The sequence below is a fragment of the Cricetulus griseus genome, assembly GCF_003668045.3.
Source record: "Cricetulus griseus strain 17A/GY chromosome 1 unlocalized genomic scaffold, alternate assembly CriGri-PICRH-1.0 chr1_0, whole genome shotgun sequence".
Classification (NCBI taxonomy): domain Eukaryota; kingdom Metazoa; phylum Chordata; class Mammalia; order Rodentia; family Cricetidae; genus Cricetulus; species Cricetulus griseus.
In genome coordinates, this window is record NW_023276806.1 from 129,055,308 (window position 1) to 129,081,824 (window position 26,517).

The following is a 26,517-nucleotide window of genomic DNA, read 5'->3' on the forward strand; positions in this document are numbered from 1 at the left end:
AAGCACTCAAGAGGCAGAGGCAGATAGTATCTCTCTCTGTGAGTTCAAGGACAGCCAGAGTCACATAGTGAGACTCTGTCTCAAATAACAAACAAAAAAGAATTGACTCCACCCTAAATACAACAGGAATGTTTTAAAATACCTCAACTGTTCTAAGAGCAAAAAAGGAGGAGTAGGTTCTAAGTACACACTTTAATTCAGGAGCTGTGGCACCAACCATTTCTACTGCAGCCAGGACTTAAGCACACAACAGAAAATTACCTACAGCAATTGGTAATCGATACCATGGATTTTTTTTAAAAAGTGATTTTTTTTTTTCCTCCCAGCAGAATACCAACATTAATGTGTCTATACAAAAATGAGTTCAAACTTTTTGTTGGTTTCCAAACTCAACTTTTCTCTTCAAGTTTCAAATTCAAAAGAACATTTTACAAAACTTATTGATTTTATCTTGAATATACAAATACTGCTCATAGACTTTGCCAAAGGCAGTCCACTTTGATATAATTAGTTCCCTGTAAGCAGTAAGTTAAAGCCCTCAAAACAGTCACCTCTTTCAATCTGACCAGTACCAACCACTCTAGCTCATAAAAGAACCGCAAAAACAACAGTGACCTGCAGTGTAATTCCGGCACATTTAAAATTTTGAACTCAGAAATTCTAAGGAACACAAAAGTAGTCACTGAACTCAAATAAGAAAAATCATCATTATTATCTTAAGAGACCAAAGCTGGGTACCGTTGTTACTGGTGAGTACAACAAAGTTATTCATGTATCAGTCCTCTTATACCACGTGTGAGGACAAATTCCAATCTGAAGACCTAGTCAAGATACTTCTACAAGTAGAAAGAACCTAAGGCACTACAACTATTTTCCCTCAGGAAATCTTTCCTTTGGAGTAAAGAAGCTTGCCATGAGCTAAAATAGTTGTCTTCTTGCCACCCCCCCCCATAAAGAATGTGAGCCCTTGAAGACATTCGTGCTCTACCATTGAGCTCTAGCCCCAGCCCCAAGCCAGTTAAACTTTGCAAAAATAACAAGGAGCCGGTGCTTTCTGTAAATTAATTATAATATACATTAAGATGTCAGCAGTTCTCCGGCTAATCTGATTTTCTAAATGAATTTAAGATTGTAAGGCAAAAGGGCCTTAGGACTCTGAATCTACCACCATGTGACTGACAACAGGATGAAAAACAGGGCCTAGGGGACAATGAAAAATTAATGTCCACCTGGCCTTGACTTCCCAGAGGTAAATGTTATGAAACACTCCAGGGTAAATGAGCTTCCAATTTCATACTCACAGAGTGAATGACAACACTGATGGTTTCTCTCAGAAACACTTCAATGCTTGAATACACAGCTGTCATCTCCCTGCTTCAGTTCCTGAAACCCATCTGACCTTGTTTTTTCCTCAGCCTTTATGCCAGCCAGTGCAGAGAACACATAGTGGTCCCCAAAATTAATGTGCACATCTAGACAGATTAAAGGTGAAACACCGGACTGGCAGAAAGCATGCCACCTTAGCAAAGAGGTCTAAGAACACTCCTTAAACACATACACACTACAGTCATCTTTCCTGTACTCAACAGTCTCTGTGACATCAGAATCTCCTCAGGGCCAACAGACTGTGAGAACCGTAGAGCCAAACAGAGTGAGAAACCAAGAAACCATGCTTTCTACCTTTGTAGGATTTTTAAACCAAAGTCATCATTGCTCATCACCAAAAACTCTTCTCACAAGTCCCTATCACTTTTCCCAGGACCATGTCCCCAGTGCCACCCCCACCCCCCCACTCACCAGAGGAGGTCATCTCAGCTTTGCTCTAGCTGATTGTAGGACAAAGAAAAGCAGGTGGAGGAAATGAAGGCTTCACACTTGAGACCCCAGGAAACCAATTTCTATTAAAAGTTCCCACCTCCTTCCCTTAGAAGCCAGGAAGTGATTGCTTTTAAGGATAAGTGACACAGAGCTTGGCAGAAATGTCAAGTCAATAAAGAAAATAAAACTTTTAAGAGAGAGTGAATGTTATCATAACCAAAATATTCAGAGAATAACAATGCAAAAAAGGATTTTTCTGGAGCATTCAGAAGTGTTGAGTGAAGGCTTTTTTATTTGGTCTACATAAAAAAACATATTCTTGTTGTCGTATCAACCTAATACATAAGAATCTCAAAAGGACACGCTTATAGAGCTGTAATCTTTGTTATTATTTATTAATATTGTTTATATGCACATACATGTGTATGTGTGATATGCCTGTAATAGTTCATGCCCTGAACCTAAAGGTCAGAGAACAATTTTTGGAAGTCAATTCTTTCCTTCAACTACAGATTCTTGAGACTGAATTCAAGCTGCCACACTTGCATGGAAAGCACTCTCACCTACTAAGCCATCTTGCTGGACTAGGGGAGTATTTCTCTGGTTTTTTTGAGACATGGGCTTACTATGAAAACCTGGCTGGCCAGAACTTGCTTTGTAGACTAGGCTGGCCTTAAACTCACAGATATTCCAAGCTTCTCCCTGGGAGTTGAGGCATGAACTACCTACTATGCCTTGCCAGGAACTCTGTTTCTTAAGATCCTGGTATTTACTTATGTACAACCATACTTAGAAATAACTACAATTATATTTGACAAAGTACTGATAGAAAATTTCAAAAAAACATCTCATCAAATCCAAATAAGGCTGCCATCTGGCTCTATTTTCCCCACAAATATTACAAATGAAGATCTCAGCTTCAGGGATTGTTGTAAAAGTCAAGAGAAAAGCTGGGAGCCTAGAGAGACGACTCAGTCGTTAAAGAGCACCGGGTGCCCTTCCAGATGACCCAAGTTCAACTGCCAGCATCCACATAACACAATCATTTCTAACTCCAGTTCTAGGGAATCTTTCGCCCTCTTTGGTCTGCAAGGGCACTAAAGACACACAAAGACATACATGCAAGCAAAATACACACACATAAAATAATAAAAAAAATTTAAAGAAAAGCTAGGAAAGAATCATAGATACCTATTACAGTCCTAGAATTCAAGCAGAAAAGCAGTGAGAATCTTTCACAAGCGTAACTTCACAAGCAAAAACATGCCAAAAGCTTGAATCTGGAAATAGATTGCACCCTGAGCAAAACAGCAAACTATAGCTCTAAAAGTTAATCAATGAACTATTTTTAAAAAGACAAGATAAGGACACACTTGTGCAGGGTCAAGAGTTAGGATGATTAGATTCAACCATGAAAAGACCCTTTAAGAATGGCAGAGAAACAAGTGTCAAAGTAGGGGGAAAGGGATTTCTCCAAAGACACATACTATTCTAGAATACTAATAAGGCCTATCCTTTTAGGCCCCTCATAATACTGTTTATTTTCAACCGTTCCTTCTACAAAATCACACAAAGGCATGATAGTGAGAATTCTATAACTGCTCCTGAGCTATATCCTAGTTAATTCTACACCAAAATATTCTCTAAAGTCCACATTAAGCATTTCAAACCTCAATGTTTCTGTGAAATAAATACAAGAAATTAAAATTAACTCAGTATAAATAAAAGATCTCACTACTAGGAATTTGAGAATTCAAGATTGCAAAGATAATTCAACATTGCAAAGATATTTCTATTTCTGTCCTAAGAACCTGCTCTGGAAATTAAAAGGTAAGATTTGAATAAAATAGTAATTAAAAAGAACAAAATAAAACACCACACACAGAAACCAGGAAACTAGCATCTGAGTGGAGAAGCAGGTAGAAGCAGCAGATCAGCTGGAGGTCAGCCTCAAGTAATGGCATGTTCAAAGATAGCCTTGCTTCAAAAACCAAAAACAAAACACAGCACAAAAAAGTCACAGACTATGGAGGTGAGGAAAGAAATTAGCATGTTCTAGATTTTGACAGAACACCTCAGACCACATTTATAACTATCACTGCCATCACACTCAGTAACTACCAAAAAAGTAAGCCTTGATATGACACTGCTCAGAGACATTTTCATTTTCCTAGAAGACCCTATTCCATTACCAAGGTTAAAGCTTTGCAATTCCTACTCATTAGCTTGTTTCTTTTTGTTTTGTTTTCTTTTTTGTTTTGTTTTTTGAGACAGGGTCTCACTATGTATCATTGACTGACCTGATGAAGCCTCTAGAAAAGGGCTGGGATTAAATCTTTCTAAAAAGAAAAAAATAATAATAATAAAAGAAAGAAAAGGTCCAGATGAATTCACTAGTGAATTTTATCAGACCTTCAAAGAACAACACCAAATTCTCCACAAAACAGAAAAGGAACATAACCAAACTCTTTTTCCTAATCAACATTTTCATAAAGATATTTGCAAACAGAATTTAAAAAATAATAAAAATATCACTGATTATGACCAAGTTGCCTTTATTTCAGAGATACAGAGATGGTTTAATATACTTAAATCAAAAAATGTTTGATTTTACACAAATGGGCTGTGAGTTTAAGGACAGCCTGATCTACACAGCAAGTTCCCAACCAAATCCCATGGTCTTCTTGTTACACATGGAAAGGTTCTTGACAAAATCCAGTATCCTTTCATGCTCAACATCCACAAAATTTGACTAGAGATGGCTCAGCAGCTAAAGAGCATTTGTGACTCTTGCAGAGGGCCACAATACAGTTCCTAACACCTATCTACTGGTTCACAACAGCCTGTAACTCCAGTTTCTATCTCTATCCCCAGCTGGCCCTGCATACAGATGGTACATTTATATACATGCAAGCAAACCACTCACAAGAAATAAAATACATCTTTAATAATATAAGGTCTGAAAAATCTAGGAATAGAAGGACCATACCTCGGCCAGGCAGTTGGTGACGCACGTCTTTAATCCCAACACTCAGGAGGCAGAGGCAGGCGAATCTCTGTGAGTTCGAGGCCAGCCTGGTCTCCAGAGCGAGTGCCAGGATAGGCTCCAAAGCTATACAGGAAACCCTGTCTCGAAAAACAAACAAACAAACAAACAAACAAATCAAAACAACAAAAAAAAGGACTTTATTATGTATCTCAATATAATAAAGGCTACAGACGACAAACCTAAATTCAATTAAGGAATGCTAAGAGGGAGAAATAATCTTTCCCAGGCAAGAGCATACCAACTGATTATCTAATACCAAATGGTCAGCCCTAACAACATAAACACACGTGTGACAATATGCAAACTGAGCATGTTTCATGTACATATTCAGGAACATGTACACATGATTTTAATAGCTAAGGAGACCATGAATCTAAGAAAGAGCAAGGGGGAAGGCACATGGGTGGAGTGGAAGAAGGGAGGGGGGAAATAATACAATTATAAACTCAAAAAATTATAATAAAAAATTCAGTTGTCTTCCTACTACAAAGATGCTTTGACATCCATGTTCAGAGCTGCACTGCTGACAATAACTAGGAAGTGAAATCACAGGTGTTCACCATCTGAGGAATGGATAAGGAAAATGTGGAACATACAATGGAATTTTATTCAGCTATAAAGAAATTGCAATTTATAGAACAAAAGGTAGAACTGGAAAACATTGCATTAAATGAGGTAGACCAGGTCCAGAAAAGACAATGGCCACATGTTCTCTCTCATATGAGGACTCTAACTTCAAATTTATAAATCTGTATGTTTAATATGGCCCTTAATAATGAGGAGGCAGGGAAAAGGCCTTAAGGCAGACGGAATAGTAAAACACGTGTGATTTGAAAGTATGTTGGAGTTCGTGGAAAATACTTAAGGGGACAGGGATGTTAAAAGCTTAAGTGAGGTTGAGAGTGAGGGAGCATGGGAAAGGAGGGGAGATGGAAAACTACTACTTTGTAATTAAAAATTATACTTTTGGGCCAGCAAGATAGCTAGGAATATAAAGACAGGTGCTGCCAAGGCTGACAATTGCTTTCTGATTGATTTTCACAACTGCTCCACATGTGAGAATTCACGCCTTGTACTATAACCCTGTCAAAAGCACAAGCAAGGGAGGACATAATCCCACAATTGTTGACTTGCTAAATGGACACACTGTCAAACTTCTTCTAAATACTTACATTTATACTCACAGGTTGCTAACCTTAGTCAGAAAAGCTGCTTTTTTGCAGTATATAGCAGTCATGCACAGACTCTTAACTGGTTACCGTGCTGAGAATGTTCAGACCTAAATGGGACATGCATATCAACCTCTCATGTAAGGCTCAAATACGATCAAAGAAAAGGGGGCATCAAAGAAAATATAAGAGCTGAGACTGGAAATATGACTCAAAGGTTAAGAGCACTTGTTGCTCTTGTACAATGTTGGGAGCACAGCATGAAGGTGCTTGTGCACACAGATCTCCAAAGAAACCAAGAACGTTAAGCAACACAGGAAGTCTCTCCAATGGGAAAGATGAAAAAAAAAAAAAAAAAAAAAAAAACCTGTTCTTCCATCCAGAAAGAAAGCCAGGAACTGGAACTGGAAGTGATTAGTAGCTTGGTGATATGCATTATCTGTTGGGCTAAGCCCTATCAAGCTCCTATGTCCAGGACCAGAGGTGGCTAGCAACCTAAATGACCCTTACAGTCAGGGGCTTCCCAAGCTCCCAGGACCTGAGGTAGCTAGCAGCCCAAATGACCTCTACACTATCTGCATGACCAAGACCAGGCCAGACCCTTCCTTAGGCCCTTACGCTAATACAGGCAGCCTATCTCTAGACCCCATCTTTTTTGAAGAAAGTACATGTACCCTGAGTTGAGTTTTGATGTAAATAGCTTCTGCTTCCTTATGCACTGGGAAACTTTTTTCCAAATTATGCTGTGTTTAAATTTGTTGGGATTATTCAGACATGATCAGACTCCCTATCTTGATTCAGGCTGACAAAGTCAATCTCAACTGAGTTTTCACTCACCTGTGGCAGTTCGCTTCCCTACCCACCATAACCACCTACAAGGTCCTCCCCAGCAGAGGACCCAAGTTTGATTCCCACCCAGCACTTATATGGTAACTCAAAACCATCCATATCTCCCATTCTAGGGAATCTGACACCCTCTTCTTTTGAGTTCAAAGCCAGCCATATTGAGTTCATGGCCATCAGACCTAGAGAGTGAGACCCTGCTTTAAAAAAAAGGGTGGGGGGAAGTTATCAGGTATTATTCAATTTTATTTCAATGGTGCCCATGTATGTAAACTGCTACCCTCCTTATCAATGCTCCCAAATAATATTACTTGTGTTAGCCCTCTTGAGTGTTAGTATCTTAAACTTTCCTAAACTTCTACAATCCACAGATCAGGAAAATTTCCTAGCAAAAAACCCCTAACAGAGTTGTAGCTGTAGTTCCACAGTAGAGCACTTGTTGCTTGAGTCTCTAGATTCAATGCCCAACCAATACTCCCCACCCATCCCATAAAAATTAAACCACATACACACAACAAACAAAACCCCAGTTAACACATACAGTATAGCCCTACACCTAAAACCAAGCACCACCCATTTTTTCTTATACAGATTTTTATAACTTTTAAATTGTGTATGTGCACGTGTGCGTGCGTGCATGCGTGTGTGCGTGCGTGCGTGTGTGCGTGCGTGCGTGCGTGTGTGCGTCCGTGTGTGTGTGTGTGTGTGTGTGTGTGTGTGTGTGTGTGTGTAATACTTCAACTAATTCCTCCTCAAACATGGCTATGCCAAAAGTGTGTGTCTATCCACGACAGCTAGCTGCTACTCAGAGAAACTCAAAAAACAAAAGCATGTGTCTGGGAGGTAGTGGCGCATACCTTTAATCCTAGTACTCAGGCAGAGGCAGGTGGATCTCTTGAGTTCAAAGCCAACCTGGTCTATAGAGCAAGTTCCAGGACAGACAGGACTACACAGAGAAACATGTCTCAAAAAGAACAAAACAAAAAACAAATAGGTGTGTCTAACATTAAGGCAGAGTAGAAAACAGGAGACCAAATGAAGCAAAGAAAAACACCATTACCATTTAGTTCACATTATCTTTTCAAGAACCCTTGGCAGAAAAAAAAAAAGATCCCTTCTGCACTGGAAGTTTAATTTTAATAGGAAGGAGAAAAGGTTGGGGAAGGGGAAAAATGAGCTCCAGGTTCAGAAGAGATTCTGACTCAAAGAAATAAGGTGGAAACAAAGGAAACCTGATGCCCTTCTCCAGCTTCTGCATGTGCACACACCCAGGGAGGCCGAAAGAGAGCATCAAATCCTCTCAAGCTGGAGCACAGATGGTCTGAGCCAGCTGACATGGATGCAAGGAATAATGCACTCCTAACATCTGAGCGACCTTCCCAGCCCCAAAAGTTATTTTTCTTTTCTTTTCTTTTTTAAACTTTATTGTTTTGTTTTTCAAGACAGGGTTTCTCTGTGGCTTTGGAGCCTGTCCTGGAACTAGCTCTTATATAACAGGCTGGTTTCGAACTCAGAGATCTGCCTGCCACCGCCGCCGCCGCCACCACCCAGCAAGTTGTTTGTTTTCTAAATGATATTTTTTTCTGCTTTGAGCCAGCCTGCTCCTATTTAAACTAGGAAATGTGCCTCCAGTCTCACAAAACTAAAATTAGCAAGTACAGTAAGGAAAAAGGAGAATCTTTATCATTTCTTCCAGCACACCTAACAAAATTCAAAGGCAAGTGTGCTTTGGAGAAGTGGTCACCCCAGAATGGTATTAACAAAGCTATCTTGCTTAAAAAACTAAATAGTATCAGTTAGCAGATGAGCAGGGGAAAAATGAAATATCTTATTTTTGTTCTATATGAACTCCAAATTTTATTCTAGGTACCTGTTTTCTCTCTAATTCCCATTATACCTGTATCAGAACACTTAAGGCAAATTTTAACATGTCTAAAGTCCACAATGTCTTTTAAACATGGCTATCACTACAGAGACCGATCTGCCTCCCTATATTCAACAATGTACCAAAAGAGAAACCAGCTGTGTTTTAGTAGTCTGGGTATAAGCTATGAAAACAATCTAGAGGACAAAATTATTTTGTTAATAGTTCATATGATGTAATCATTAAGTGAGGCAATGGTATTCAAATGACTTATAAAAATGAAGTGCTAACGTATTTAATATATATTGACAACAATATTACATACACTCCTACACCTCAGAACATGATCCTAATTTATATCTCTTGTGGAGAGTGAAATATTGTGGGGTTCAAAGAACTATGAAATGATTTGGGACAGAATATACTATCTATTATATTCATGGGATTTATGTATATATGTCATATATACATAATATATATGTATATATATACACATAATATATATGTATATATATATACATAATATATATAAGTATATGTCATATATACTTTTAATGCATACATAATATATATATAACAATATATATATTATGTATGCATTAAAAGTCTCACATGTGGGCTGGAGAGACGGCTCAGTACAAGCACTGACTGTTCTTCCAGAGGTCCTGAGTTCAATCCCCAGCAACCACATGGTGGCTCACAACCATCCATTATGAGATCTGGTTCCCTCTTCTGGTGTGCAGATATACATGGAAGCAGAGTGTTGTATACATAATAAATAAATAAAATCTTTAAAAAAAAAAGTCTCTCATGTATGTAAAGTAAAACATAGTCTCAGAAAAAAAATGAAGTGCTAAAAAGTCAACTTTACAAAATAATTTCACATAAATCCTTTCTAATCTGTACAAGCTTCCCAGGCTGTTGTAATATTCTAAAAACAGCAATTACAGCAACATATATTACCTTTCTAGAAATGGAAGAGACATTCAAACCAAATCTCTGTGCTCTTTCCTTTAGTTTATCCAGGTTAACCTACAAAAATAGAGACACATTAAAAAATAAGAATAAAATAAAGAGAAGGCAGAAACTATGGTCCAAAACTGAGTTCAAATGAGCCTACTGACATCAAACATACCCTATGTGGCAAACTCAGGAACCAAGTGACACCTACTCATCCCAATGATAAGAAAGGAAGGAAGGAAGGAAGGAAGGAAGGAAGGAAGGAAGGAAGGAAGGAAGGAAGGAAGGAAGGAATTTGATTAGGTACTACCAAAAGCTGTAAGGCCTAAAACCTAAAACTTGAGGGTTATTTTGAGCTAACAAAAATCTACTTACTCTTTCAAATTGATGGCTGGTAGGAAAGAAGGTTATCTATGGTAACTTGAAGATGTGGCCATTATTCTATCTTCCCCAGACTTCAAACACTTAAAATTCAAGGCACACTATACTGTAAACAGTTACCAAGCTCATGATCTCGAGTCTCCTCCAACACAACAAAGAGTCTATCTTTAAAAGTACAGAATTAAGATTGGCTTGCAAGAGAAAAAAAGATTTCATACCATAGGCTTGGTGTCAGATGACAGACCTAGGGGGGGAAAATGTTTAATTATTTATTAAAATTAAAACTTCAAATTAAGAGCATAAACATGACACACAAGATAAAAACCTTAAAGACATACGTGAGACAGTCTCAAAAATTTAATTAATTAAAAATAGAACAATACCTACAATAGGATTTGTTACTTCCACAGATTCTTTTTTTATTTTACTTATTTGTTTGTTTATTATGTAACATTGTGCTTCCATGTATATCTGCACTCTAGAAGAGGGCACCAGATCTCATAACAGATGGTTGTGCCACCATGTGGTTGCTGGGAATTGAACTCAGGACCTCTGGAAGAGCAGTTAGTGCTCTTAACCTCTGAGCCATCTCTCCAGCCCCCACAGATTCTTTTGTGGTTAAGAATTTTTTACACTGGTGCTGGTGAAATGGCTCAGCAGGTAAAGTTGTTTGCTCCACAAGCCTGACAGTTCATCCCCAGAGTCCAAGAAAAGGTGAAAAAAAGAGAACCAACTCCATGTAAGCTATCTTCTAGACATGGATTCAAGAAACTGAAGAACAAAAACTTAAAAACAAATATTCACAGTGTCATTAACTGTATCAGACAAATATAGCCAGGCGTTGGTGGCACACGCCTTTAATCCCAGCACTCGGGAGGCAGAGGCAGGCGGATCTCTGTGAGTTTGAGGCCAGCCTGGTCTCCAGAGCAAGTGCCAGGATAGGCTCCAAAGCTACACAGAGAAACCCTGTCTCGAAAAACCAAAAAAAAAAAAAAAAAAAAAAAGGCAAATAGTGAAAGCAATAAGCAATTATCAACTGGTTAAATAAAAGAGCATATCCATATAATGGAATGTATTATAAACAATCAAAGGAATGAAATATTCTTTAATATCAATCTTGAAAACATGTTGGGCTGAGAATGATGTTCAGTGGCAAAGCACTGTCTATACACAAAAAGGTAAGACACACATGCCCAGTGGAGGTGGCACATGCCTTTATCCCAGCACTTGAGAAGCAGAAGCAGGTGGACTCTCCTCTACAGAGAGTTCCAGGACAGAAGGATACACAGAGAAACCCTTGTCTTAAAAAGAAAAACAAAAATAGGCATATAGAACGGGACCAGTGGCAAAGATCTGTAATTTTAGCATTCAGGAGGCTAAAGGAAAGAGATCATAATGAGCACTGGGGTAGAAGAGGGAATGAAGAATAACTGATAATAGGTACAAAATTTCTTTTGTGGGTAGTAAATATCAGACTCACTGTAATGTTGCAAAGACTTCTGAATAAACTAAAATACTGTGTGTTACATACTGTGTGTGTGTGTGTGTGTGTGTGTGTGTGTGTGTGTATGTATGTATGTATGTATGTATATATGTTGGTTTGAACAAGAAATGTCACCCAAAAACGTTAACATTTGAAAACCTGGTCCCTAGCTGGTAGTGGTGTTTAAGGAGGTTCAGGAAAATACGGCCTAGCTGAAGAAAGTATAACTGGAGACAGGCTTTGAGGGAAAAAAGTCTAGCGTATATCTAGTTCACTCTCTATGTATGCTCTGAGTCTATGTTTCAAGATATGAGCTCTCTGCTCCACCATGATGGACTCCTATCATTCTGGAACCATCAGCCAAAATAAATTCTCTCTTCTTCAATTTGCCTCTCATCATGATGTTTTACCACAACAGAAAAGTAACTGATACAGTATTTATAGAGTAGAGGATGACCTCAAACCCCAAACCATGTTTGTCCACTTTTCCACCCTCAAGATCTTGGATTACATGTAGGTACCACTATACCCAATGATAATTATCTGTTCCAAATTGCAACTGGGCCCCTGAGACCCTAACACAACAATGATGGAAGCACATTCAGGCTGTAAAACTCAGCACATAGACCACATCATCTGCCGAAATTTAAAAAAGGCCTAATCCATCAATTCCATAATTCTGGGAAAAATCTCTAATGTACTAACCATGATTTTTGGCTTCTGTAGTTCTACTCCTGGCTAACTATTCTTGTTAACCAAAGTATATCAACCAAGAACATTGTTTTTGTGCATAAAAGCTCACCCTGGGAAAGGCTTGGACACTGGGATCTCAAACACCAAGTTATAAGCCAGCTAACTAATTTTATGTGCATTGGTGTTTTGCTTGCAAGTATGTCTGTGTGAGGGTGTCAGGTCCCTTAGAACTAGCATTACAGACAGTTGTGAACTGCCATGTGGGTGATGGAATTTGAACCCAGGTCCTCTGGAAGACCAGTCAGTGCTCTTAACAGCTGAGCCATAGCTCCAGCCCAATAAAGGCTTTCTATTGGCTTAAAGGCATGTCTGAGCAGTCTTCTCTGGGAGCTATCCCACAACAAAATTTTTCAAAATCTTAACTAATCTTTATCTCATAAGGGGTTCCCTAACTCCCCACTGTAAACATTCACACAGTAACTATTAAATGTCTTATGCTCTGGTTCAAAATAGTATTTCCTTTTACATTTCCTAAATTCTTCTAAAACTTATTCTGTAGTTTGGTTTCTCTGTAGCTTTGGAGCCTGTCCTGGAACTTGCTCTTGTAGACCAGGCTGGCCTCAAATTTACAGAGATCCACCTGTCTCTGCCTCCAAAGTGCTGTTATTAAAGGTGTGCACCACAAACTGCCCAGCTTATTCTGTAGTTCTAATATGTCAGAATGTATAAATAACTGCAAAAGTTACTTATATATTACTTTAGTGATTCCTTTTCAGACTATTAATTTTAGATTTCTTGGGGGTATGGGGAAGAGTTGTTTTGTTTTGGGTTTTTTTTTTTCTTTCTTTTTTTTTTTTGTGGTATATTGAGACAGGGCCTCTACATAACCCTGGCTGTCCTAGAACTCAGAAAGATCCATCTGCTTTCCGTCTCCCAGTGCTGGCTCAAAGGCTTGTGTCACTATGACTGGCCTTGAAGTTTCTTAGACAGAGTCTCACTATAAATCAGATTAGCCTTAAATCTGTGGTGATTCTTCTGCTTCAGACTCCCAAGTGCTGGGATTATATAGCACTTGGGCCACATCATCTGGTTTAATTTTTGCTTTCATTTTTCTTCATAAAGCATCATCATTTAAGTCAACTCTATACTACCCACACCAATTCTACTGCATTTCTTTTGATATAACCAACAGTCACAATATGTGTCATTGCTAACATACTAGTGATGGCAGCAAGCAGTTTTCTTATTCCTTTTTAGAGTGCTGGGAACAATCCCAGGGTTATGCTCCCAGCCTTGATGGTTTTTGCAAGTACACCAACTTATTTTCTTAACACATTAAATTACTGAAAGATCATGACAGGATTGGATTGTGGCTACATTAAATCCTGGAGAAGAGGTGCTATATTCTTTTCTAAGACACAACTTAGAAACTTTGTGAGTTGGTGCACACCTTGAATTCCAGCACTCAGGAGGCAGAATCTCTGAGTTCAAGGCCAGGGAGACCCTATCTCAAAAAAAAAAAAAAAAAAAAAAAAAGTAACTTTCTCTTATTTCTTTTTATAAAAGTAACACATATTGGTTCTCCCCCCCAACCCCCACCGAAACAGGGTTTCTCTGTGTAGCTTTGGAGCCTATCCTGACACTCGTTCTGGAGACCAGGCTAGCCTCGAACTCAGAGATCCTCCTGCCTCTGCCTCCCGAGTGCTGGGATTAAAGGCATGCACCACCAACACCCAGCTCAAACCCAGGGCTTTTAATATGCTAGGAAAACATTCTTCTGGGCATCTAGAATTTTTTTTTTTTTTTTTTTGTAGAATCCCATGCAATATAAATTGGCCTCAAACACCCTATGTAGTTAAAGATGACATGAAGTTGATCCTCATGCTTCCACTATCCAAATTTCAGTATTTCAGGTATGCACCATAATGCCTGGTTTATACAGTACTAGACCTCAAAACCAGAGCCTTTTGCATGCTAGGCAAGTACCTTACAAACTGAGATACATACCCAGTCACTAGGCCCTTCTTTTTAAAGACAGCTCCACCCACCCGTTTTTGTATTTTGTTTTTTTTTTTTTCCCAGACTGGGTTTCTCTCTGTGTAGCCTCAACTGTCCTGGAACTCAACTCTGTAGATTAGGCTGGCCTTGAACTCAAGATATCCAGCTACCTCTTCCTCCCAAAAGGAATTAAAGGTGGGATTAAAGGTAAGTGCCACCACACCCAGTTTAAGACAGTTTTTTTGGCCTTTTTTTTGGTTTGTTTGTTTGTTTGTACATAGCTAAGGCTGGATTTCAACTAACAATTCTCTTGGCTTAGTCCCAGTGCTAGGGTTGCAGGAATACATTGCTATACCCTATGTTAAAATAATATATTTTGAGGGGCTGTAGAGATGGCTCAGAGGTTAAGAGAACTGGCTGATCTTCTAGAGGTCCTGAGTTCAATTCCCTGCAACCACAAACCATCTGTAATGAGATCTGGTGCCCTCTTCTGGCCTGTAGACATACATGCAGACAGAACACTGTAGACATAATAAATAAATCTTAAATATATATATATATATATTATATATATATATATATAGAGAGAGAGAGAGAGAGAGAGAGAGAGAGAGTGTGTGTATGGGAGACCAGAGAACAATCTGAGGCATGGTTCCTCAGGCTCTGTCCACTTTGTTTTGTTTTATTGAGACAGGGACAGACTCTCATTAGCCCAAGGCTCACCAGTTAGGCAGGTTGGCTGGCCGGAAGGTCCCTATAATTGTAAGTACATACCACCATATCCTGCTGTTTTCTAAATCTGCATTCTGGGACTCAAACTCTCCTCAAGCACTTTACCCACTGAGCCATCTCCTCTGCCCTTAAAAATATCACTTTAACATTCTACATAGTCTACTATATTATAGTATACACTTAATTAATCCTGTATTCATAATTTTCCCAATTATTAATCAATATATAGGTTAACAACATAAGCCTCATGGCTAAGTCTATCAAAGACTACTTTGTAAGCTCTTAAAAGTAAAACTGTGAAGTTAAATACAGTCTCCTTCACTAAAAGCACTTATGTTAGTTCAGAGCCTGAAAAAGTACACAATAATGTTATGCTAGTAAGACACAGAAATAAGTCAACAAGGTACTAGAAATTTCTCAGATGTCCTATGCAAGGAAAACAAGTGGTGAGATCTCCTTTCTCATAATTTCAGAACCTTCTCTTAATTATCCCTGAGGTCTCAGAGGTGTAAATGCTATAACTCTTAAGGGCTTCTAGAGCTAACAAAGTTACTTTATTTGGAGGAATGAAATCTATTGTCAGAAAAGAAAGAAAGTAAACTTTCTCAAAAGAACCTCTATATTCTCACCTTTTGTTGGAACAGAAGAAATTCCAAACCTGTAGGAAGAAAAGACAAGCTGAATTTTAGGAAGCTGTTCACACTCTTAGTTGTCTGTGTCCGTGTCAAGGGTACATGACACTTCTTCCTTGTGATCTCAAACTTTGCAATCATTAGCTAATTCTAACAACCCCATGAAAGAGGTTCACTTTACTCTCCTTCTCACCAAGAGTCCAAGAGTATACTAAAAGAAGTCCTTAGACTAGGAGCAGCTGTCAGTTCCTGACTTTTACCTATTATAAAAAAACCCTGACAGATGATGACAAAACCCAACACACAGCTACTATATTCAAATCAACACAAATGTTCTGACTATGGCCCAAATTGTGTTCATTAATTTTAATGAGAACACTGTTCCACTTAAAATCAACAACTGTATCTAGAAACAAAGATCTGACCTCCTGCACCTTTATAACGTCTCCACCTTGTGTCCAAAGGGCTAGAAACACTCACCTAGCTGCCCGAGCAGCCTTCTTACTCTCCAAGCTTACAGGTACATTGAATCGTTCAGCCCTCTTCTGCATTCTCTAAGTGATGATAAATGAAAATGAAGAAAAAACTGTAATTTGTTTTAAAAAAAAGTTGGTCATTTCTTAAGGTCTAAGACATTAGCAGCATCCATTTTTAGGCTTTAACATAACAACTGTTTTCAGAAAGCGTGCCAGTGCGCTTAGTTTCAGGACATGGAATCTAACAGTTAAAAAACACTACTTCACTGAATTCTAAAATAATTCAATAAATTTCTACTTTGAGCAGAGCAGTGGCAATGCACACTTTTTAATCCCTGCACTTGGGAGGAAGAGGCAGGTAGATCTCTGAGTTCAAGGCCAGCCTGGTCTACAGAGAGAATTCCAGGACAGCCAAGGCTACACAGAGAAAGACTGTCTCAAAAAAAAAAAAAAAAAAAAAAAACAAAAAAAACAAACAAAAACAAAAAACAAAAAGCAAAAAACAAAACAGCAAACAAAGCTCCTCTATTTTGAAAGTATAAAGCAGAACACAAGATCTCAAATGAAACCTGCTTTCATACATCTTGAAATAAGAATCCAAAGAAATTTCACTCTCACCATCTACCAACTAACATTTAAAGGGAACATCTGCTATTCTAAGACACAATCCTCTCAAACTCTAATCCTATGCCTGTAAAGTTACTATTAAGACCACAGTGGTATATGTAACAAATGACAGTTTTAAAGGTAACTACTCACTATGCCAGCCAAAGTATTTTCCTGAGTAGGTAAGAAAGAAACATCAATTGTCAACAGGGAATTTGTCTATGAACCAAGGTTTTTATTTATTTATTTTTAATTTGTATACATGCATGGCTGTATGCATCTATGCTACAACACATGGAACTCAGTTTTCTCCCTTTTAACATATGGTTCCAACCCAGGTTGTCAGGCTCTAGCCACAGGCACCTTTACCCACAGAGCTAATTTAACAGCCCTAAATGAAACATTTTAAATGATGCAGATAGAAGAAAGGGTTAAAAACAGATGGCCAGGCATAGTGACAAATTCCTAGAATCCTAGCACCTACGAGGCTGAAGTAGAAAGATTATCTTTGGGGCCAGCCTAAGCTACACAATAAGATGCTGTTTCAAAAAACAAAAAAACGGGGCCTCAATGGGTAAAAGTACATGCTGTGCAAGTCTTATAACCAGAGCTAGAATACCCCAAAACCCACATAAAAAAAGAGAACTATGTAAAAAGTCAAATGTGCTAGTACATATCTATAAACCAAATACTCCCATCGAACGATGGTAGAGACCTGATGGAAGCTCACAGGCCAATTAGCCTGAGGCACACAACACAGTCACAGAAACACTTCAGTGGGTTTGCTGCCAAGCTAGATGACTAAGTTTGATCTTTGGAATCCACATGCTAGAAGAGAACCAACACCTCTAACTTGTCCTCTGACCTAAATATGAGAGGGTGTGCGAATTCGTGCATTCTCGAGTGTGTGGAGTGTGTGTGTGTGTGTGTGTGTGTGTGTGTGTGTGTGTGTGTGTGTGTGTGTGTGTCACACACACACACACACACACACACACACACACACACACACACACCACTGATAAATAAAAATTTAAAATTTTTAAAAAATGTTTTTAAAAGAGAGATAGACTCCCTACCTCAACAAACTCTGGAAAATTGTCCTGACCTCCACACGTGTACCATGGCATTCATGCATCCCCACCCCCACTCCAATAAATAAAAAAGGAATGAGAGGGATCACTGATAAGAGTGCTTACCTCAGTTTGAGGTATTCCAGATGTAATTTTTACCACCTTCTTTTCTGATGCCCTGGAAAAGACAGATTTTTGTTTTTGCTTTTCCAGTCAGGGTTTCTCTGTGTAGCTCTGTAGACCAAGCTGTCCTGGAACGCACATAGATCCCCCAGCCTCTGCCTCCAGAATGCTGGGATTAGAGGCATGTACCACCACCACCGCCCAGCTGAAAAGACAGATCTTTAAAATTCAGAAAACTGCTATCTTAAACCAAAACCTTAGAAATGTGCAAGAATTCACCTGAGTCCTGTCCTCTGCCCCATATGTGTCTACAATCCCTTAATCTAAAGAAATACTAAGTCCACAAGAACTTATATTAAACTAAAATAAAATAAAACTAAGCTACTTTAAGGCTTAAGAAAATAATCAGCAAAGAAGTTGGGCTAAACGTTCTTGGCTAAAGGGACTAAATCATTCCATTTGATTTTATGAACTTTACAGTTACTTTTGAACTAAAAACTCTCTCTCCAACCTTCAATTAAATAGATGTTCTAAGCTTTCATCACAATATTTAACCAGTGATGTACAAGCCTTGGTTTCCTTCTTTTGTAAGTCCCTATTGCTCCCGTGGGATTTTAGCCCTAGCTAAAACAGTCAAAGCAAAACAAATAAAAATGCCACAGGAAGTGGGAAGAAAAAAGGCCAAGGAGATGGGGTGTTGAATTAGGAAAACATGGTGAACTACTGTTCAAAAGGTTTAAGAGAAAACAAAAGAAGGGGACCACAGGGGCAGGAGACAAAGTTCGGAAGTCCCCAGGATAAATGGAAGGGCATTAACTCTCCAGCAAACAACTCCCATAAAACTGTGGGTCATAACCAGTCTCATTAAGGTCCCTTATTTAGAGACATGGGCAGCTTTTGTTCCAATATCCCAAACACTTTTCCCATTTGATGCCCTGAAAGGTAGTAATGGTTTAATGACATTTTCAGAGGAAGCAATTCTGAAACAGGACCTGACTCTGTCCTCCATCCTTTTGTTGAAGAGCCTCAGACTATCAGGCAAGCAACGGATGCCCCCTGCTGACCATAACTAAGTCCTACAGTGTTTAACTGCCTTGACAAGGGAGAAAGAAAAAAAAAAGCCCTTAAAACTTGAAATAGAACTTTATTTACACATAACTTCAGACCAAAGATGATGTAAAGAGATTTCTTTTGGGATATACAAGGGATTCAAACTAGCCCGGGACTGTTTAAGATATCTCACCAACACTCCATTTTTCATTGCTGTTGTCTGAGATGTGGCCAAAGCTATCTTCAAATTCCTAATCCTCTTGCCTCCAGTGGAGATTACAGATGTACACTACACACTCCCCTACTTCTCTTCTCTAAGACAGGGCCTCATCTTGTAAGCCCGGCTGGCCTGTAATTCCCTGTATAGACCTGGCTGGTCTTGATCTGTCTGCCTCTGCTTCCAAAGTGTTGGGATTAAAAGCATGGCCACAGCCAAACATGGTGGCACACACGTTTAAGTCCTGCATTTGAGAAGCAGAGGCAAGAGGACCTCTGTGACCTCAAGGCCAGATTGGTTTATATACGAAATTCCAGGGCAGCCAGGTCTACGGAGACACTGTCTCAAAAAGGCATAGGCCACTAGGCCCATCAAGACTGTTCTTTTAATGAAATTAGACTTCAGGTAAAACATAAAATTCTATGACCCTTTCCTGATTAAGACAGAGCGGCAAAAGCCAAGTATGGTGGCACACATCTTTTAAATCCCAAGGTATGGGAGACAGAGGAAGGCAGAGATAGTCTTCTCTATCAACTTTGGATAATGGTTTCCACATTCTCATCTGGTTTGGTTTTTGTTGTTTTTGAGACAGTATCTCCAATACTGGAGGATGACATTGACCTCTGATCCTCTGCCTCCACCTCTCTCATGCTAGGATTATAAACACATAATACTAGTTTACGAATTGCTGGGAACTGAACCAGGGCTCTGTACATACTAGGCAAACTCTCTATAACTAAATTACAATCTCAGCCTCCAAGTTCACATCTTGAAAAACAATCATTACAGTAAATCTCAAAGTAGAAAGGGAACCGAAGAGACAACTTCATCATATTATATACCAATTCCTTTGGACACAATAAACTCGGGCAATAAATACACATCACATCAAAGTATTCATGGGAGATTTCCATTCTTCATTGCCTAATTTATCTAGTCACATACAAAAAGCATTCCCCTAATGTTAAGGTGGTCGAGTCACAGAACTCATAGAATGAAACCCCCCCTCTCTCTGTCTGTCTCTCTGTCTCTCTGTCTCTCTCTCTCTCTCTCTCTCTCTCTCTCTCTCTCTCTCTCTCTCTCTCACACACACACACACACACACACACACACACACACACAGACACATGGAATTTATTGGAATGACTTACAAGCTGCAGTTCAACTAATCCAACAGTGACTAGCTATGAAGAGAAAGTCTAAGAATCTAGTAGTTGCTCAGTCCGATGAGGCTGGATGTTTCAGCTGGTCTTCTGTATATGCTGGAATCCCAAAAAAAGTAGGTTCCAATGCCAGTGAAGAAATGGATGTGCTGACAAGGTGAGGACAAGTAGGCAAAGTACAAATGAACCCTTCCATTGTTCTTAAGTAGATATGGGCTTTCAGCAGGAGGTGTAGCCCAGTTTAAAGGTGTGTTGTCTCACCTCAAGATTAGGATCAAAAGCCTATGACCAGCCTGGTCTACAAGAGCGAGTTCTAGGACACCCTCCAAAGCCACAGAGAAACCCTATCTCAAAAATAAATGCATCCCCCCAAAAATAAGCCTATGACTTCCAACCTTAAAATCCCGATCATTAGGTGTGCCCTCCATTTCTTAATTCCAGATACACTCAAGTTGACAACCAAAAATAGCTATCACAATCCACCCCTTGTCAACTTGACACACAATCATATCTCTTTATCTCATGATTAATTTCCAAATGAAAATAAACAGGTCATAATAATGCCTAAACATAATATATCTATCCCATGTGATAATAACACCTAAACATATCTATCCCATGTGCAATTGCAAATGGATTATAAATTTAGAATAGGTGGCAATGTCCCTTGAGGGACATCCTTTTAGTATTTCAAACTTAAATTATTATAACCATTGATATTCTCTTGATGTTAAAGACACTGAAAAAAAACCCACAAATATCTGTACAAATGCATTCTTAACAAAATACAACAGAACATATGGCCTTAGATGGTATTTATAACTACCATCTACTACCCATTCTGTATTTCCTCCACCCTCTGCGAGCACCTCAGCAGATCCTGGCTCTTTTCCTACAGGAGTGACCCACATCTTCATTCCTGAGGGGTCTGTGCCCTTTGTCATCCTGCCTGGATTAGAATGTTGTAGCTTCCCATGAACTTTAATCACAGGGTTTGGTAGCACCAAAAGACACCCTAAAGGATCTCCTACACTCCAAACATAATCCTTCTTACATCCATTGTGGAGAGGCAGTCCAATTTCCCCATGGTTATCTAGATCTATGCCCCTCCTAACACCGTTATTCCTCTCTTGGCCTGTTGGTTAAAGAGCATTAGCAGCCCAAAGTGACCAGCAGGAAGTCTGAGCTTCCAGTTCAATGGAATGCTTGCTGTGGCTCCTGACAGGAGCACTCCCACCTCTGGAACCAAGACTTCTAGACCAGCAGGATTTAAGGTTGTGGGAACAGAAAGCAAAAACATTCCTAGTGGGTCACTTGGGGTGGTAGTGAGTGGAACTACTCCCTTTTCCACCCCTTGATTCCTGGACCCTTGGATCCTGACTATAGGAGAAACAGTACCATATACTGGATATTGATTCAAAGCATATACTGCCTTCCTGAGAACCCTGCCCCAGCCCTCCATGTTGCTGCCACCTAACTGGCACCGTGTTCAAAAGGCCATTCCACATTTCTCTCAGACCAGCTGCTTCAGAATGGTGGGAAACATGGCAAGACCAATGGATTCTGTGGTGTGGGCCCACCATGGCACTTCTCTGGCTGTGAAGAGAGTTCCCTGGTCAAAAACAATACTGTGAGAGATACTATGTCCGTGGATAAAGCACTCTGTAAGTCCACAGATGGTAGTTTTAGCTTCATTACATGCAGGAAAAGCAAATCCATAACCAGAATAAGTATCTACTCCAGTAAGGACAAAGCATTGTCCTTCCCACAGATGAAGTGGTCCAATGTAGTCAACCTGCCACCAGGTTGCTGGCTGGTCACCCCAGGGAATGGGTACCATATCTGGGGCTTGGTGTTGGTCTCTGCTGTTGGCAATCTGGCAATCAGCAGCAGCTGTAACCACGACGCATAAACCTCATCTCTGCCACCATGACCACTGTGTTCATGGACCCATTGGGCAATGACAGGAATGGTTGAGGAAAGAAGCTGACTGGCCATAGAACGGGTCATCCTACCTACTTCATTTTTCAACTCCTTCTCAGCTGAAGTTACCTTTTGATGAGCATTTGCATGGGACACAAGTGTCTTCAAATCCTTTACCCAGGTTCACACACTGCCTTTTATAAAGAAATGCACTTAACAAAGCTATTGGCACACACCTGTAACACCAGCACTCAGGAGGCAAGCAGGAAGAGTATGAGTTCTATGCCTTGCTGAGCTAAAAAGAAGACCCAGTCTCAAAATTAATGACACCACTATGAAGAACAAAAACGGTGGAGGACTTCACTATGCCTAATGTCCCAAAGTGCAAAAAGCTAAAAATTTATGAAAAAAATAAAATGTCATGATTAACCTTGTAGGAAAACTTAAACAAATCAAAATCAAAACCTACTTTTTTGTTTGTTTGTTTGTTTTTGTTTTTGTTTTTCAAGACAAGAGTTTCTCTGTGGCTTTGGAGGCTGTCCTGAAACTAGCTCTTGTAGACCAGGCTGGTCTCAAACTTGCAGAGATCCTGCTTTGCCTCCTGAGTGCTGGGATTAAAGGCATGCACCGCCGCAGCAGCCGCCACCACCACCAAAACCTACTTTCTATTTTGTCTTCTTTTCTTCCACTGTAAATCATAAACCATAGAAGGTAAACTTACATGAGATACAGCTTCTGCCTCCTTATACAGTTTCGCACTTTTCTACAAAAGCAAGTTTTCTGTCCAAGTATAAAATTCTACGCGTAAGGTTTTACAGGACTGGACATGGTAAAGCATGCCTTTAATCCCAGCTCTCTGGAGGCAGAGGCTGGTACTAAAAGGTTTTATAGAAATTTATACTGCACAGGGAATCATAGATTCTAATCAAATAATCCATTATGGTGGCACACAAAGGAACAAAGGCTAGGAGAACAGAACTGTGCCTGTACTAAAGCTAACCTGGTTCTAATTACAGAGACTTAATCTGACTTAAAAAATGGGAAAAACCCATTTTCTTCACTGGAGACATACTTAAATCAGGGAGACCTTTCTAGAAATGCCTGACCTTATCAGAAACGAAAAGGTCAGGGGGAATGTGTAACAAATAAACAGAATGAAACTTTAAAGCAGTATTTTTTTTTTTAATATACTAAGTGTTTAGTTGGTAAATGCTGCCACACAAGCCCAAGGAACCGAGTCCAAGCTCCAGTCGCCCTGTGAAAAAGACAGGTGTGGAGCTGGTGCCTAAGAACTCAGCACTGGGAGATAAAGGCAGGAGATCCCTGGGGCTCACTAGCCAGTCGCTCTGCTCAAATGGGTGAGCTCCATGCCAGTAAGAGACCTGGTCTCAAAGATTAGGTGGAGTCAGGCGCACACTTGTAGTCCCAGAACTCAGGAGGCAGGGGCTGACAGATCTCTGTGAGTTCGGGGCAGCCAGGACTACATAGTGAGACCTTGCCTCCAAAAAACAAAAACAACAACAACAACAACAAAAAGAAAACTAAGGTGGAGAGTGATTAAGGAAGACACATCATATTCCACACATATATTTCACATTAGCACACCCAAAAATACAACTATCTGCTCTTATTTAGACTATTAAAAAGGGCTGGGTGTGGTGGTACATGACTTTAGTCCCAGCACCTGGGAGACAGAGGCAGGTGGATCTCTGAGCGTTCCAGGACAGCCTAAGAGAGTTCCAAGATAGCCAGGGCTACACAGAGCAACCATGTCTCTTGCATGCCCCTATCCCACCCTCCAAAAAAGGAAGAAAAAAACAGATTATTAAAAAGGAATAATTACACATCAACAGCTTTTTCAGGAGGTTCTTCCTCTTTAACAGGAAGTTCTATAGGCTTTGGTTCTTCTTCCTAAAAACAAAATGAAACAACATGGTTAACATAAATCTAGAATATCCATTAAGAGCCAGCACCTGGGAGGCAGAAGCAGGCGGATTTCTGTGAGTTCCAAGCCAACCTGGACTACACAGTAAGACCCTGTGAAGAAACAATAATAATAATAATCAACTTTAAGCTGGATAGTGGTAGCACACACCTTTAATCCCAGCACTCAGGAAGCAGAGGCAGATGGATCTCTGTGAGTTAAGAGGCCAGCCTAGTCTACAAAGCAAGTTACGGACAGCCAAGGCTACACAGAGAAACCCTGTCTCAAAAAAACAAAAAAGCAAACAAACAAAAAACAGTAACAAAAATATCCATTTTTTTAAAAAAAGATAAATTGGGCATGGCAGTACTTAAGAGGCAAAAATAGAAAGAAAAAGAAGTTTAGGTTATCCTCAGCCACACAGTGAATCTGAGACCAGCCTGGACTATGAGATGCTAGCTCAAAAACATTAATTAAATTTTATCAGGAAAGTAAAAGAATATCCATCAAGAGACAACCTAAGAACTCCAAAATGAACCAGTCTTTGATTTCTTTTAAGCACTTAAAAAGTCAAAGGACTGACAATAAACAATCTAGCCAAAGCAATGACACATTATCAAGCCACTGACTAACCTTTCCCAACTCACCTCAGTTTCATCTCCCAGTACATCTTCTTCATTTGCTTCCTCTTCAGCTACAGAACATTAAAATATTCAGGTCAAACCCTGCTATAAAACCATCTTGATCACTGTGATAAGAGTAAAATTACAACCTCTTTACTTTCCCAAAATTATATTCAACAATAATGGCAGAACCATTCCTTACAAAGTAAGTCACATTTAGAGAAGATAAAACCAGATCTCTATTAAATGTTAGTATAAAACTGAATTCCATCTGAACTGAATAAATGCAATTAGGCTGTACTTAAGTCTCACTATAAAATTAATTTAAAAACTAATTAGGGGGGTTGGAGAGATGGCTCAGCGGTTAAGAGCACTGACTGTTCTTCTAGAGGTCCTGAGTTCAATTCCCAGCAACCACATGGTGGCTCACAACCACCTTGAATGAGATCTGGTGCCCTCTGCTGGCCTGCAGGCAGAAGACTGTATAGACTGTATACAATAATAAATAAAATCTTAAAAAAAAAAAAAAAAAACTAATTAGGACAGGGTATGGTGGTGCATGCCCTGTAATCCCAGCATTTGGAAGAGCATTTGGGAAGATAGAGGCAACACAATCAGTAAACTCAAAACCATTTGAAGCTACAGAGGCCAGCTTGGGCTATATAACATCTTGTCTCAAAAACGCAGCAAAAAAGGTGCGTGCGTGCATGCATGTGTAAAGATAACACAGTTCAATTCCCAGAACCCACATAAAAATTCAAGTATGGTGCTGGAGGACCATTGTAACCCCAGACCTGGGGAGCCAAGCAGAACTAGATTCTAGTGACAGAGCCTGAGTAAAATGACGAGGTGGACGGCTCCTAAGAGCAATACTCAGGGTTGATCTCTAGTGAGTGAGAAGCAGAGAGAGCAAGAGAGAAAAAGAAAAAATGTGTTACAGAATAACCAAGAAAATACCTTTGAAAATGGTGGAAGACTAGAAAGATGCCTCAGCCACTAGTGACCAACAAGCAACTCCACTACCTGTAACCTCAGCACCAAGGAATTTGACACCTTCTACTGGCCTCCTCAGACACCCAAACACATGTACATTCTCTCTCCATGTACATTCTCTCTCTGTGTGTCTGTGTCTGTCTGTCTGTCTGTCTGTCTGTCTCTCTCTCTCTCTCTCTCTTTCTCTCTCTCTCTCTCTCTCTCTCTCTCTCTCTCTCTCTCTCTCACACTCTCACACACACACACACACACACACAGGTGGTGAAAAAATTATTTTCAAAACTACGTACTTCTACTAAAGAACACCAAGGGGAAAAAACATAAAAGACCAATGACAGAGATATTTGTGTTTAAAACCAACAAGGTAGCCCCATGCCTGCAATTCTAGCACTTGTGGGCAAAAACAAACCCACAGAATCAGGAACAAAGAAAGTTTAAGAGAGACATTTAAACTTTCCTCATGGAGAAAAGTATATTAAGACCAACAAATTAGCAAAACTAGGCCACTTGATAGGATAATGCCAAATACAGGTTTGTGTAAATAAAAGAACCCTGAGTGGGCTGAAGAGACGGCTTAGTGGTTAAGGTTTGGTTTCCAGCACTCATATGACCACTCACAAACCATCCATCTTTATTTTAACTCCAGTTCTCCTTCTTCTGGCCTCCTCAGACACTAGGCACATACACGGTACATTAATATATACGGGCACACACCCCTACAAATGAA

At 39.6% G+C, this 26,517-nt stretch overlaps 1 protein-coding gene across 3 annotated transcripts in view; it reads right to left on the bottom strand.

The window, feature by feature from the left end:
• The window catches only part of Sarnp (SAP domain containing ribonucleoprotein), a 46,898-nt gene that overhangs the window by 6,857 nt on the left and 13,524 nt on the right, over positions 1-26,517 (bottom strand). For 2 of the 3 annotated variants that reach the window (XM_027392127.2, XM_027392128.2), the window contains 8 exons: positions 24,822-24,868; positions 24,094-24,161; positions 17,901-17,952; positions 16,858-16,878; positions 16,103-16,176; positions 15,620-15,648; positions 10,303-10,328; positions 9,707-9,775 (listed from right to left, as the gene is read on the bottom strand). In XM_027392127.2, coding sequence (XP_027247928.1) covers positions 9,707-9,775; positions 10,303-10,328; positions 15,620-15,648; positions 16,103-16,176; positions 16,858-16,878; positions 17,901-17,952; positions 24,094-24,161; positions 24,822-24,868 — 386 coding nt within the window. The remainder of the gene's footprint in view (positions 1-9,706; positions 9,776-10,302; positions 10,329-15,619; positions 15,649-16,102; positions 16,177-16,857; positions 16,879-17,900; positions 17,953-24,093; positions 24,162-24,821; positions 24,869-26,517) is intronic. The other variant, XM_027392126.2, reaches the window with a different exon arrangement.